At 41.5% G+C, this 16,103-nt stretch overlaps 1 protein-coding gene across 1 annotated transcript; it reads left to right on the top strand.

The window, feature by feature from the left end:
* Positions 1-6,141: 6,141 nt before the first annotated feature.
* On the top strand, positions 6,142-6,534 carry LOC138895729 (uncharacterized). Its single transcript, XM_070180452.1, has one exon. The coding sequence runs from the start codon at positions 6,142-6,144 to the stop codon at positions 6,532-6,534; it is 393 nt and encodes a 130-aa protein (XP_070036553.1).
* The last annotated feature ends 9,569 nt before the right edge of the window (positions 6,535-16,103 follow it).

Below are 16,103 nucleotides of genomic sequence, written 5' to 3'. Positions count from 1 at the left end.
AGAGGCAGTGAAGAATTGTCCTAGACACACCTCAGTATCCGATATAAGAGGTTTCTATGGTATAGCAATTTATTACAGGCATTTCGTGGAGGGAGTTTCCTCGATATCGTCCCCTTTGACTAGACCAACTCAGAGAAGAGCAAATTTTAGTGGTTAGACGCTTGCGAGAAAAGTTTTGAGGAGTTGAAGAAGAGGTTGACTTCAGCTCTAGTATTGACGCTACCAGAAAGAACCGAAGTGTTCGTTGTTTATTGTGATGCTTCAGGGGTTGGTCTTGGGTGCATGTTAATGCAACACAGTAAAGTTATAGTCTACGCGTCTAGACACCTCAAGGCTCACGAGAAGAATTATCTGACTCATGATCTTGAGTTAGCAGCTGTGGTATTCGTGCTAAAGATCTTCTTCCATTATTTGTATGGAGTGCATGTTGATATTTTCATAGATCACAAGAGTCTTTAGGATTTCTTCAAGCAAAGAGAATTGAATCTTCATCAGAGGAGGTGGCTCGAATTGCTCAAGGATTATGATGTTGATATCCTCCATCATCCGGAGAAAGTAAATGTTGTAGCCGATGCTCTCAGTCAGCATTCAATGGGAAGCTTAGATCATGTTGAGACAGACAAGTGAACTATGACGAAGGAAGTCCACCGCTTAGCAAGTCTAGGAGTTTGACTTCTGGATTCTGAAAATGGTGGTGTTGTTTTTCTGAACATGGTTGAATCCTCCTTAGTAGCCGAAGTGAAGGAAAAGCAATTCAGTGATCCCTATTTATTGCAGCTTAAAGAGGAGATTCACAAACACAAGACTACGACTTTTGAACAAGGGGAGATAATGGTACTTTGAGGTACAGAGGCAGACTGTGCATTCCCAATGTATATGGGCTCCGAGAGCGGATTATGTCTGAAGCCCACAATTCCAAGTATTGTATTCACCCAGGTTCCACAAAGATGTATCATGATCTTAAGGAGATTTATTGGTGGAACGATATGAAAAAGAACATAGCAGATTTTGTGGCTAAATGTCCAAATTGTCAGTAGGTGAAAGTCGAACACCAGAGGCCTGATGGTTTGGCTCCAAGAATAGAAATTTCCATTTGGAAATAGGAGATAACAGGTTTACCTCGCTCATTTCGGAAGCATGATTCGATTTAAGTGATTGTAAACTGCCTTACCAAGTCATCTGACTTCTTGCCAATGAAGACTACAGATTCAGCAGAGGATTATGCTAACTTGTATATCCAGGAAATTTTCCGATTGCATGGGACTCATTTGTCCATCATCTCAGATCGTGGTGCTCAGTTCACAACGAAACTTTGGAAATCCTTTCAGAAAGGATTGGGCACAAGGGTGACACTCAGCACTCCTCAGACAGATGGCCGGACAGAGCACACAATCCAGACTCTTGAAGATATGTTGAGGGCATGTGTTATATATTTTAAAGGTAATTGAGATGATCATATAACCCTCATAGAGTTTTCTTATAATAATAGCTACTACTATAGTATCAATATGGCACCATACAAAGCTCTGTATGGGCAAAGGTGTAGATCACCAATTGGTTGGTTTGAAGTTGGTGAAGTGGAGTCGTTGGGACCCAATTTGGTCTATCAGGGTATGTCAAGAGTGTTTGAAGACGGCTCAGAGTTTCCAAAAGTCCTATTCAAACATGAGGCGTAGAGACTTAGAGTTCCAAGCTAATGATTGGGTGTTTCTGAATGTTTCGCCTATGAAAAGCTTTATGAGATTTGAAAAGAAGGGGAAGCTTAGTCCCTGCTATATTGGGCCATATAGAATCCTGTGAAAGATCGGACAAGTGGCTTATGAGTTAGAATTGCCACAAGAATTAGCTCTTGTACACCTAGGGTTTCATGTGTCTATGTTGAAGAAATTCATGGGAGACCCATCTCTTGTAGTTCTTACAGATATTACAGGGGTTAAAGATAACCTAACTTACGAAGAAATTCCAGTGACTATTCTTGATCGTCAAATCCGCAAGCTGAGAACTAAGGAAGTTGATTTAGTGAATGTTCTTTGGAGGAATCAGAAGGTTGAAGAGGCTACGTGGGAAGCCGAAGAGGACATGAAGTCCAGATATCCCATCTCTTTGAAGTGCAAGCGAAAAATGCAGAAGCTAACTAACCTTTTCATTCAGACCTTATATTATAATCTCTATGTCTTTCAGTATTCATTCAACTTAGTTTCAGTCAGTTCAGTAGTCATTCAGTTCAGTACCTATTCAGTTTAATATCACAATAATTCAGTAATCATGTATTCATTCAATTTAGTATGCATGTATTCATGACAGTTCAGTGTTCACATATCTCCATCAATCCTCTTTAAGGTCCAGAGTTAGCCGTAGCTACAGTAAGGACAATCATTCAAGTACGAATGATCCCAAGGGGGAGATAATGTAGCACTCCGTAAATTCACATTAGGTGTGGATGTGTTAAATGAGTATTAATGTGATATTTTAGACTTGTGAAGTCCTATCGGGATGATGATGGGTTGAAATAGTTGTGTTGGAATCAAGACGGTAAGTGAGGTGCATAAGATTTGAAAGAATCGACTAAGTTTATGGAAGGTCTGTCTTCCAGCCCAAAGGAACTTGAGAAAACTTAAAACATGAAAGTTGTATAACTTTAAAATACCTTTCCAATTGTATTTTTTAGTAGCCCAATTCGATCTCTGTGCAAAACATTATGCGTGTTTTACTGCAGAATGCGCAGTATGTGCGATCAGCTGCATGAAGAATCATCAAGTGCACTATATCGCACTCAAGGCAGTGTCACTGCCCTTGCTGCACGGTCAGGTGTGCTTTTGGGCCTTCAACTGTGTGAAATGGCACTTGTAAATTCATTTTAAAGGACCTACCTCGTTCCTTACACACCAAACACATAAATTTCCTCTAGCAAGGGAAGCTCTCAAGAACCCAACTTCCTCCTAGGTCCCTCCATCATCCAAGGTAAGTTCTAATGATAATTCTAAATTAATTTTAGTTCTCCAACATCTTATTAATAGGGGTAAACCTTTCAACATTAGATATTCGATCGAGGCATCATTATTAACAAAAGAAACCCTAGAACTCGAATTCAAGAGGATTTAACTTCAAAAATGTAATGCTTCTACTCCCTACTCATTAATAGCTGTGAGTTGATGAGTTCTTTGTAGAATAGTAAATGGATGTAAGGCCCCAAATAATTTCACCCAAAACCCGGGGTTTTGTGATGTCGTGGTAGACTTATGTGCTGATGAATGTAGAGATTCTTTGCGGCAAGCTTGCGAGCCGTTGTTCGGACTTTTTGGATTGAACAGTGCGTTGGGGAGTTGAAGAAAATTTTTTGGAAGTGCATGGCATTTCTGCAGTCCATTCTGCGGTCGCAGAACTGATATGTGGACCGCAGATCTGCTGCAGACTAAAGCAGAAATCTAGGCAAATTTTTGGACCATTATGTGGTCCAGTATGCGGTCGCAAAATTATTTCACGGGCCACACAACCCATCGTAGATCCAACAAAAGAATTTTCGGAGAGGAGTTCCGCGGCGCATTATGCGACCGAAGAATTGGTCTGCGGACCGCAGACCGATCGCAGAATGAGGCAGAAGTGCCTAGTTCCGTAGGGCCATTATGCGGTCCATATTGCGGACCACAGAAGCATTATGCGGTCACATATGCGACCGCATATCTGTGTCGGGGCTTTATTTACCCGACCCTATTTTGATTAAAATCCCTTGGGTCTCATTTTGAAGGTAGAAATTTGATATTTTAGAGAGAAGTGAGAGTATTCTAGAGAGAGAAGATAAAACCCTAGGCTAATTGTCATCAATCCTTGCTCAAGACTTGGATAATTAACAAGGAAAACTCACAAGTTCTTTATCCAAGAGGTAAGGTTCTAACCCTAGTCTTCAATTTCGAGTTTAGCAAAAAGATGGGTAATTGGGTGTATGATTCTTGGGTATGAGAGTTGTTATTTATGCATGCATGTAGCTATGATGATGGTAGGGAGGTAATTGAACTAGTATGAGTAAACTCTTGGTATTGAATTAGTTATGGAGTGAAGGAAATCTTGTGGAAGAATCTTGTAATCAAATTCGCACACCTAGTGTTTGATAAAATGCTCAAATGAGCTGAAACCATGAATATCCTCCTAATTAGTGTTCAATTTTGCCATGTCTCTAAATAGATCGAAGTTGCTAGGATTTCTGGAACTTTGTAGTGAATTAAGGAAAGCTCAAAGCGAGGTATGAAGGCTAAACTCTTCTTCTAGTATCGGAATTCCCGAATCCTTGTAAAGTTCTATCATGTGTAGTCGAACTTGACACGCTATTGATGTGGGGTATTCAAACTAGTAAAATTGATTCCCGATTGGCATAACGTGTTAGAACCCTCGCGTGGTAATGATTCTCAGTTTTTGACTTAACTATGTTATACCCCTTTTGGGAAGAAGATCTTGTATGAAATCAATGTGATTAAACACTTATTTCTCACATGATGAAACCTTATGAACTTACACTTGCAAAGGCCAAAGGTGCCAAATGGTTGATTTAAAAGGGAACTCTTTTGTACAAACTATTATTGTTTTGGGAATACGAAATGTGGCTTTATTAATACACCTCTACCCGCATACATTGGGGTGAGGCGGCGGGACCGCTTTGTGTAGAGTTATGGTATTGAGAATACACCTCCACCCGCATACATCGGGGTGAGGCGGCATGGCCATTTTGTATAGAGTTTGTGGCATTGTGAATACACCTCCACCTGCATACATTGGGGAGAGGCGACAGGGCCTCTTTGTGTAGAGTTTCTTGTATTGTGATTGCACCTCCATCCGCATATGTTGGGGTGAGGCGGTAGGTCCGCTTTGTGTAAAGGTAGTTGTAGAGGATCCCCGACTTATGAATTTATAAATGTTGTTGAAAGCTCTTAATAAATTTGCTACGACTTTAACGGCTAACAAAGCCCCTTTTTTGTTACCATGATTCATCATATTCATGTTGTATTTCCAAGTCCTTACATAGGTGTTTGGTTTTCGCACTAATACTATTCGACATGTACTAACGTCCCTTTTATCGGGAGCGCTGCATATTTAATAGATGCAAGTGGTTCCTTAGCCGGTGGTATTGATTAGTGATAGCAACACACCCTCTCCTCAGCTGGATTGGTGAGCCTCGCTTCATTTTGGGGTCCTATAGCTCTTATTCCATGTACATAGTGTTTTGAGGTATAGTCGGGACCTTGTTACCGGCACTGTCGTAGCATTTTTTATTTCTATTAGAGGCTCTGTAGACTTAGTGTGGGTTGTATCCTGTTTTGGGAAGGTTGAACTAAACTTGTTGTAATTGTTTCATCTGTCCTACTTTAACTACGAATGTATATTGTACTGTTTTGGGAACTTGTTAATGACATAATGGAAGTGAACTAGTGTTATTCATATGACCTCTTACTATCTAGTTAATGAAATGTATTTTTCTGTTTATTCATGGGTGAGTTGGGTAGAAGGTATTGTAAAGGCTTGCTCGGCCAGTGTATCTCGGTTGAGCGTCGGTCCTGCTCCCCGAGGTCGGGCCAAGGAGCCAATGTCACCCCAGGAGTGGCAGTTGATTATATATTTGATGATGCGGGTGAGCACTCGAGGGGTGAGGATATTCCCCCAATTACTACACCGCCTAAATCTACTATTCCTGTTCAGACTGCACCAGTTCCTACACCTACTCAGGGTGCAATGGTCCCTCCAACTGATATTCCAGTTCCACCTCCAGCTCCAGCTTCTGGTCTCAGTGTTTCTGATGGGGATCTTAGGGGAGCCATACATATGTTGGCTCAGATAGTGGACTTCCAGGCCCAGAGATCGAATGTTGCACCCACTTCTTCTAGTTAGCCAGGGGATTCCGCTAGTTTCAGGGTGAACAGATTTCTCCACTTGGATCCTCCAGTGTTCACAGGTACTGATACTGAGGAGGACCCCCAGGACTTCATTGATGAGATGCACAAGACTCTCAGAGTTATGCGTGCTACTGAAACGGAGGGAGTGGAGTTGGCCTCCTACCACCTGAAAGGGGTGGCCTATTCTTGGTTTGAGATGTGGGAGGAGTCCCGTGAGGAAGGGAGCCCTCCGGAGAGATGGAGTGAGTTCACCGATGCCTTTATGGATCATTTCTTGCCTGTCGAGACTAAGGCGGCCCATGCCACTGAGATCGAGAGCCTGAAGCAGGATAACATGAATGTGTGGGAGTATCATATGGAGTTCGTGCACCTGTTCAAGTATGCTATTCACATGTTGCCCACTATGGAGGCTAGAGTGGGCCGGTTTTTCCAGGTCCATAGCCCCTTGGTTATTAATGAGGCCGCTACCGCTGCCTTGAATTCTGATATGAACTATGGGAAGATGGTGGAGTTTGCTCAAGCTACAGCGGACCGTAAACTAAAAAATAGAAAGGAGTGTAAGGGTAGCAGCAAGGCCCGGACCGCGGGCAACTTGGGTAGTTCTTCTGGTGGTGGTAGGTCGGCATTTAGAGGAGGGTTATCAGGGCCATCTTAGTCATTCGTTCATTCATTCGCTCAGTCTTCGATGGGTGCACAGCCATTCTAGCCTAGTCAGGGCAATAGAGGACCCCACCAGCAAGGTCGGCCTGGAGGGAGATTCCAGTAGCAGCGGAGGCCCCCATGCCCTAAGTGTGGGAGGATGCACTTTGGGGCCTACTTTATGGACCTACCTATATGCTACGGGTGTGGTATGAGGGGTTATATTTAGAGGGATTGCCGCTCGTCCCATCGGATCATGGGCAGAGGTGCGGCGCAGCCAGCTAGTTTTGCAGCCTACATCCACATCACCTCCTCCAGCTCGAGGCACCCCAGCACCCGCAGGGCATGGTGAAGCTAGGGGTGGTGCACAGAGTTTGGGAGGACCCAATAGATTTTATGCTATGTGGAGGCGTCGGGATTCAGAGGCTTCTCCAGATGTTGTCACACATGTATTGACTGTCCAATCCCATGATGTGTATGCTCTTATTGATCCCGATTCAACTTTGTCATATGTTACTCTTTATGTTGCTATGGAATTTGGGATAGAACCGAAACAGCTTCACGAGCCATTCTCTGTATCTACTCCAGTTGGCGAGTCTATTATGGCCGCGTGGGTTTAAAGGGATTGTGTTGTCACGGTGCATGGTCGGGACACCATGGACGATCTCATTGAATTGGGGATGGTTAATTTTGATGTAATAATGGGAATGGATTGGCTTTATTCATGTTTCGCTAAGCTTGATTATCGAACCAGAAATATTAGGTTTGAATTTCCAAATGAGTCAGTGATTGAATGGAAGGGGGTGATGCGGTGCCAAAGGGTAGGTTTATTTCTTACCTTAAGGCCACGAAGATGATTAGCAAGGGGTGTATCTACCATTTGGTTCGGGTTACGGACACTGATGCAGAGGCACCCATACTTGAGTCTGTGCCTGTTGTGAATGAATTTCCGGAGGTCTTTCTGGATGAGCTCCCTAGGATCACACCAGATAGGGAGATTGATTTTGGGATTGATGTGATGCTAGGCACGTAGCCTATATCTATTCTACCCTACAGAATGGCACCAACTGAATTGAAGGAGCTAAAGGAACAATTAAAGGATTTGTTAGAGAGAGGTTTCATCCGGATGAGTGTATCGCCTTGGGGAGCACCGGTCCTTTTTGTAAGGAAGAAAGATAGGTCCCTGAGAATGTGTATTGACTATCGACAGCTTAACAAGGTCACGATCAAGAATAAGTACCCGCTGCCAAGGATAGATGACTTGTTTAACCAATTGCAGGGTGCTAAGAACATCTCCAAGATTGATTTAAGATCCGGGTATCACTAATTAAAGATCAGGGAGCTAGATATTCCGAAAACATCTTTCAAAACCCGATATGGTCACTTTGAATTTCTGGTAATGTCTTTTGCGCTAACAAATGCCCCGACAGCTTTCATGGATATTATGAACCGGGTTTTCAAGCCTTTTCTTGACTCCTTTGTGATAGTGTTCATTGACGATATCCTTGTATATTCACGCAGTCGGGAGGACCATGCCGATCACCTCAGGGCATTTCTACAAACTCTATATCAACACAAGTTGTATGCGAAGTTTTCGAAATGTTAATTTTGGCTTGAATCTGTTATATTCTTGGGGCATGTCATCTCCAGAGAAGGAATTAAGGTTGATCATCAGAAGATTGCAGCTATGAAAAATTTGCCTAGACCTACAACTCCAACTAAGATTCGCAAATTCTTGGGCTTAGCTGGATATTACAGGAAGTTTGTGGAGGGGTTCTCTACTCTTGCCTCTCCGTTGAATAAATTGACGCATAAGGTGGATAAGTTCCAATGGTCAGATACTTGTGAAAGGAGCTTCCAGGAGTTGAAATCAAGATTGACTACGGCACCGATGTTGAACCTACCAGAGGGTGCAAATGGGTTTGTGGTATATTGTGATGCTTCAATAATCGGACTTGGGTATGTGTTAATGCAACATAGCAAGGTGATAGCTTATTCTTCTAGGCAACTCAAGAATCATGAAAAGAACTATGCAACACATGACTTAGAGCTTGTGGTGGTGGTATTTGCATTAAAAATGTGGCGTCATTATCTGTATGGGGTCCATGTGGATATATTCATGGACCATAAGAGCTTTCAATACATTTTCCAATAGTAGGAATTGAATCTGAGGAAGAGTAGATGGCTTGAGTTACTCAAGGATTACGACATCGATATTTTGTATCATCTGGGGAAGTCTAATGTTGTAGCGGATGCTCTTAGCCGGGAATCTATGGGTAGTTTGGCTCATTTGGAGGCATCTCAAAGGCCGTTGGCCAATAAGGTTCATCGGTTGGCTAGTTTAGGAGTTCGTCTTGCGGATTCTAGTGAAGGAGCAGTGATTATGCAAAATAGGGCCGAATCATCACTTGTTGTGGAAGTCAAGGAAAATCAATACAACGACCCATTGTTGGTACAATTGAAGGAGGGGATTCATAAGCATAAGACCATGGCCTTTTGTCTTGGCATTGATGATGGTACACTAAGGTACCAAAGGTGACTATGTGTTCCAAACGTGGATGGTCTCCGGGAAAGAATCATGATCGAAGCTCACACATCTAGGTATTTCGTGCACCCGGGCTCTTCCTAGATGTACCATGATCTTAAGGAAGTCTACTAGTGGAATGATATATAGAGGAATGTAGCGCACTTTGTGGAAATATGTCCAAATTGTCAGCAAGTGAAGGTCAAATACTAGAGGCCCAGTGGGTTGGCACAGAACATAGAAATTATGATGTGGAAATAGGAGATGATCAATATGGACTTTGTGGTAGGACTACCTCGCACTCCTCGCAAGTTCGACTCGATTTGGGTAATTGTGAAACCACTCACGAATCAGCACGCTTCTTATCTGTTAATGCTACCGACATAATAGATCAGTATGCTCAGTTGTATATTAAGAAATAGTCAGGTTGCATGGCACTCTAGTTTATATTATCTGATATCAAGGGGCATAGTTCACAGCTAATTTTTGGAAGAAAGTTCAGCGAGGTTTGGGTACTCAAGTGAATCTTAGTATAACCTTTCACCCGCAGACTGACGGGCAGGCAGAGCAGACTATTTAGACGCCTGAGGATATGTTGTGAGCTTTTGTTCTTGACTTTAGGGGTAGCTGGGATGATCATTTGCTGCTCATAGAGTTTGCCTACAACAATAATTATCATGCTAGTATCTAGATGGCACAGTTCGAGGCTTTATATGGTAGGAGCTGTATATCTTTCATTGGGTGGTTCGAGATTAGGGAAGCAGAATTGATAGGGTTGAACCTTGTGCGTCAGGCTATGGAGAAGGTTAAGATCATTACAGAACGGTTAAAAACTGCTTAGAGTCGTCAAAAGTCCTATTCAGATGTGCGTCGTAAGTTGGAGTCCAAAGAAGATGATTGGGTATTCTTGAAGGTTTCCCTTATGAAGGGTGTAATGCAGTTTGGTAAGAAAGGAAAATTGAGTTTGAGGTATATCAGACCGTACAGAATCATTCAGAGGATTGGCCAGGTGGCTTACATGCTAGAACTACCTCCAGAGATGTCTTTAGTGCACCCGGTGTTTCATCTATCCATGTTGAAGAAGGTGGTTGGAGATCTGTCGCTTATTGTTCCAGTTGAAACTATTGAGGTTAATGAAGAACTGACGTATGAAGAAATTCCAACTGCCATTCTTGATAGGCAAGTTCGAAAGTTGAGAAACAAAGAAATTGCCTCCGTGAAAGTGTTATGGCAAAGCCAACAAGTCGAAGAGGCCACCTGGGAAGCCGAGGAAGAGATGAAGAAGAAGTATCCTAATTTATTTGAATATCTATGTAATTGTGTCCATGATGTTGAAAGCTAACTTTCTATAAACTATGTTTCCCCTGTATGCGTAATTGGGAGTATGATTCTTGGGTATGAGAGTTGTTATTTATGCATGCATGTAACTATGAGGATGGTGGGGAGGTAATTGAACTAGTATGAGTAAACTCATGGTATTGAATTAGTTTTGGAGTGAAGGAAATCTTGTGGAAGAACCATGTAATCAAATTCGCACACCTAGTATTTGATAAAATGCTCAAATGAGATGAAACCATGAATATCTTCCTAATTTGTGTTCAATTTTGCTATGTCTCTAAATAGATCGAAATTGCTAGGATTTTTGGAATTGTGTAGCGAATTAAGGAAAGCTCAAAGCGAGGTATGAAGGCTAAACTCTTCTTCTAGTATCGAAATTCTCGAATCCTTGTAAAGTTCTATCATGTGTAGTCGAACTTGAAACGCTATTGATGTGAGGTATTCTAACTAGTAAAATTGATTCCCGATTAGCATAAAGTGTTAGAACCCTCGTGTGTTAATGATTCTCCATTTTTGAATTAACTATGCTATACCCCTTTTGGGAAGAAGATCTTGTATGAAATTAATGTGATTAAACTCTTATTTCTCACATGATGAAACCATATGAACTTACACTTGCTAAGTCCAAAGGTGCCAAATGGTTGATTTAAAAGGGAACTCTTTTGTACAAACTATTATTGTTTTGGGAATCCAAAATGTGGCATTGTGAATACACCTCCACCGCATACATTGGGATGAGGCGGCGGGGCAGCTTTGTGTAGAGTTGTGGTATTGAGAATACACCTCCACCTGCATACATCGGGGTGAGGCGGCAGAGCCGCTTTGTATAGAGTTTGTGGGATTGTGTATACGCCTCCACTCGCATACATTGGGGTAAGGTGGCAGGGCTGCTTTGTGTAGAGTTTCTGGTATTGTGATTGCACCTCCACCCGCAGACGTTGGGGTGAGGTGGCAGGGCCGTTTTGTGTTAAGGTAGTTGTAGAGGATCCCCGACTTATGAATTTATAAATGTTGTTGAAAGATCTTAATAAATTTTCTATGGCTTTAACGGCTAACAAAGCCCTTTTTTTATTACCATGATTCATCATATTCATGTTTTATTTCCATGTCCTTGCATAGATGTTTGGTTTTCGTACTAGTACTATTCAACATGTACTAACGTCCCTTTTGCCGGGGGCACTGCATCTTTAATGGATGCAGGTGGTTCCTTAGCAGGTGGTATTGATCAGTGATAGCAACACACCTTCTCCTCAGCTGACTTGGTGAGCACCGCTTCATATCGGGTTCCTGTACCTCTTGTTCCATGTACATAGTGTTTTGATGTATAGTCGGGGCCTTATTGCCGGCACTGTCGTAGCACTCTTTTGTTTCTGTTAGATGCTCCATAGACATAGTGTGGGTTGTATCCTATTTTGGGAAGGTTGAACTAAACTTGTTGTAATTGTATCATCTGTCCCACTTTAACTACGAATGTATAGTGTACTGGTTTGGGGACTTGTTAATGACGTAATGGAAGTGAACTGGTGTTATTCACATGACATCTTATTGTCTAATTAATGAAATGTATATTTATGGGTGAGTTGGGTAGAAGGTATTCTAAAGGCTTGCTCGGCTAGGGTATCTCGGTTGAGCACCGGTTGCCCTCCCCGTGGTCGGGGCGTGACAATGGATTTGATAAAGTGAATCATATGAACTATGCTAGGGTTTTGGTAGTTGACTTAAGGTTGTTGTAATAATTGGGCGATGAGGAATAGTGTTAGTTACATCTATTTGGGATTTTAGAATCACTTAGAAGTAGTAGAATGAGTATTGGGTGAAGAAAACACCATTAGTAAGGGCTATGAGGCTTTACGCCCATATGGTGTTTGATAAAAAGCCTAAGTGACTAAAACATGAGCATTAGTGCTATTTTTGTTCCTCTTGATATATATTGCCATAGATTATTGTTGAACGAGGCGACAAACAGTGTGATACGTTTAAAAAGGCCAGAGTCAAGGTATGTGAGGCTAACTCTCTTTACGTTTGGGAATATTTATGATCCTCCATACGTCTCATTCTTTATGACTATTACGAATTGCCTCATAAAGTAATTATGCCCAGTTCCATGAATAGTTGTAGAACTTCTATTCTCGAAATGAGATAGTTTCATAATTTGTTAAATATCCCATGAACCTCAGTTATGAGAATTCAGTTTATTATGAATACATGTCTCAGTCTAGGTCCATACACGCTTCTAGTATCATGTAACTCAGTATGATCTAGTATTTCAGTATCACGTATTGCAGTATGATTCTCAGTTCCTAATTTTAAATCCCTAAGTGTTGAACACCTGTATTCGGGTCTGAGGCCGTAGTTTATGATTTATTCATCTTTGGGCCTGAGGCCGCAGTTATGTATACGTATACTTGGGCCCGAGGCCATAGTTTGGGCACGTATATATAATGGGCCTGGGGTCGTAGATTATTTACTCAGATAAATAGGTGGTTTCTTATTCCGAATAGGGAGTACTTATATCTTTACTTCCTTGCTCAGTTCAGTTATCAGTTATCAGTTTAGTTTCAGTTTCTATATTTACAGTTCTTTCTTTTAGTTGTTTTACATACCAGTGCAATTCAAATGTACTGACATCCCCTTTTGCCCAGGGCCTAAATCTTGCGATTTAGGCAACGATTTTCAGGTCGACGACTCTGCTTGCTAGGACATCTCGTATCAGCTATTGGCAAGCCCCGCACTTTCGGGAATTATCCCTCTTTTTCAGTCTTTATAGTATTTTAGTTAGTAAGGTATGTCAAGGACCTTGTCTCAGTAAACAATTAGCATTTTAGAATTCTTTAGAGGCTTCGTAGACTATAGTCCAGTCAATAAGATGTTAGGAGGCTTTTATATGTTAGCCCTGTCGGCTACTCGTTAATACTTTCAGACTTTTCAGTACTTTCGTAATTTATCATATTTCAGTCAGAATCTTTAGTAGATCAGCATTTGTGTGTTTATATCCAGCTTATAGTTATACCACATGTTGATCTAGCCATCCAGTTGGTTTGCTCGATCACATGTAGTCAGGTACAGAGTGCTACGTTACGCCCATGCAATGGTTCGGGGTGTGAATGTTTTAGTGAAAATCTCCTCAAAATTCGCATCATACCTAGCTCCTAAACTTGAAAATGGTAAACAAAAATGGGATAAACTGGAAATACAATACCCGGTCAGGAATTCTCGCATTTACATGCACTTAGCTGCAGTGCGAGCCTCACATTTGTGCCACATGTTCCGCTTCTGTGCACCTCCAGCCCAAGGACCAACTTTGCATATGTGATTAAAAGCTCTGTAGAAGCATAATGCGACCAATCATCCGCACCTATGACCTCCTAGGCGTGACCATCCATCATATCTATGACTCATCTTGCGCAGATGCGGTCTCACAAGTGTGGCCTAAACCTTCGCATAAGCAACCATCCCCATGCCTGAGTCCCTTCGCATCTGCACTCTTCTAACTGCAGGTGTGACCATCGCGCCAGCGCACTAACCATCGCAGGTGCGGTGGATAAGACACCAGCAACTCTAACGACCTTAATGTGATCCAAAACTACCCGAAATACACCCGAGCTCCCAGAGCCCCTGTCCAATCATACAAATACATCAGAAAAACTATTTCAAACTTATCCAAAGACTCGAAACACCACAAACAACATCAAAACCAAGAATCAAAAGTCAAAATTCGTTTTTTAACTTTCAAACTTCCTATCTCCGTTAAACACGCCCGAATCATACTTAGATATTCTGGATCACAACCAAACATTGCACACAAGTTCATATGCACCATTAGAACTTGTTCTCAATCCTGGACCCACAATTAAAGTTCGGTAACACCAAAATCAACTACCGGTCAAACCTATAAACTCTCCAATCCTTCAAATTACTAGCTTTCGACAAATAGAGTCGAAATCTTCTAGGGAACATCCAAAACCAAATCCGAACACACTCCTAAGTCAAAAATTACCATATCAACTTTTTGGAATCATCAAATTGTCAATCCGAGGTTGTCTGCTCAAAAGTCAAACCGTGATCAACTCTTACAATTTAATCTTCCAAAGATGGAACGAAATGTTCCAATTCACTCCCAAGCCTTCCCAAAACTAAACCATCCATTCCAGCAAGTCACAAAGCATCAAAATAAACTATGGGAAGTATCAAATAGGGGAAAGGCTCTCTAATACTCAAAATGACCAACTAGGTCTTTACATTCTCCCTCTCTTAAACAAATATTCGTCCTCGAACGTGTTTAAAATCATACCTGAAATGCCAAAAAGATGAGGATATTTGCTCCCCATATCATCTCGGTCTCCCAGGTCACTTACTTGACTGGTTGACCTCTCCATTGGACCTTCACTGATGAAATCTCTTTCCATCTCAATTTCTAAACATGTTTCTCTAACGTAACGACCCAACATGTCATTTTGAGCTTTAGTGTTCCATTCAGTGTTTTGAGGCTTTATTAGCTTCATATAATGTATTATGACTTGCGTGTATGGTCGATTTTAGTTTTCGAGTAGTTCGGGATTGATTTGATAGAATGACTCTCGATTTGAAAGCTTTCAGTTGGAAGAGTTTATCAAGGTTTGACTTTTGAGTAAACGACCTCGGATTCATGTTTTGATTGTTCTAATAGGTCTATATGGTGATTTTTTTACTTGGACATATATCTGCATTTGAATTTGGAGGTTCCTAAGTTGATTTGGCCCTATTTGGAGAGAGCTGGAAAGTTGAAGGTTAGGAAGATTCATAGGTTTGATCGGGAGTTGACTTTTTTATTATCGGGTTCGGATTGTTGTTTCGGGACTTGGAATATGTTCGTTTTGTCATCTGGGACTTGTGTGAAAAGTTTGGTTGTGATCCAATTTGGTTAGGCATGAATTAGACACTTGGTTGGAAGATTAGAAGTTTATGAACTTAAGAGAGTGCAACATGTGGTTTGGTCTTTGATTCTTTGATGTGATATTTCTGTATGTGTTTTGAGACCTTGGATAGGTCAAGATAGTGTTTATGGACATTTTTAAGATGATAGGACGGGGTCTTGAGAGGTTCGGGTGAGTTTTGAATAGGTTTGTGCATTTTGGCACTTGGATGAAGCACATGATATGTAGAAGTGCGGAGGGCACCTTTTGGAGTGGTGAAGGCACTTTTGGAGTGCTGAGGCAAAGCCTCATGTGCGGCCGCAAACCCCCAAGTGTGGAGGCAATGGAAAAAGTGTAGAACACAACAAAAAATCTGCAGGTTTGTTGGTCTGACTTCAGAAACTTATATCTCTCAATAAATGAGAAATTTGGGAATGATCCAAAAACGTAAGTTGTAGCCGTTTGTGTCTACTATCCAAAATATTGAATCGTTTGTCATTTGAAAATTTTACAGAGAGCTATAGTCATTTTAAAGAAGGCTGGAAGTGCAGCTACTGCTGGTTTGCGACCATACTATATAGATTGCGGCCGCAAAACAAGGAAGTGCGGACCATACTAAAACAAAGTGCAATCAGCACTGTGGGAGGTCAGGTGTATGTACATAAACGGGACTTTTGGACTTCTTATTCATTATTCACTACTCTAGTGACTTGGGAGCTCGATTTTGAAGGGTTTCAACCTAGACCTTCATCTGCAAGCTCGGGGTAAGTGATTCCAATATATATCTATAAGATTTATATGAATCCATCACTAGATTTAACATCAAAACAT

The sequence above is a fragment of the Nicotiana tomentosiformis genome, chromosome 7 (genome assembly GCF_000390325.3).
Source record: "Nicotiana tomentosiformis chromosome 7, ASM39032v3, whole genome shotgun sequence".
Taxonomy (NCBI): Eukaryota; Viridiplantae; Streptophyta; class Magnoliopsida; order Solanales; family Solanaceae; genus Nicotiana; species Nicotiana tomentosiformis.
This window is presented reverse-complemented; position numbering and strand designations above follow the sequence as displayed.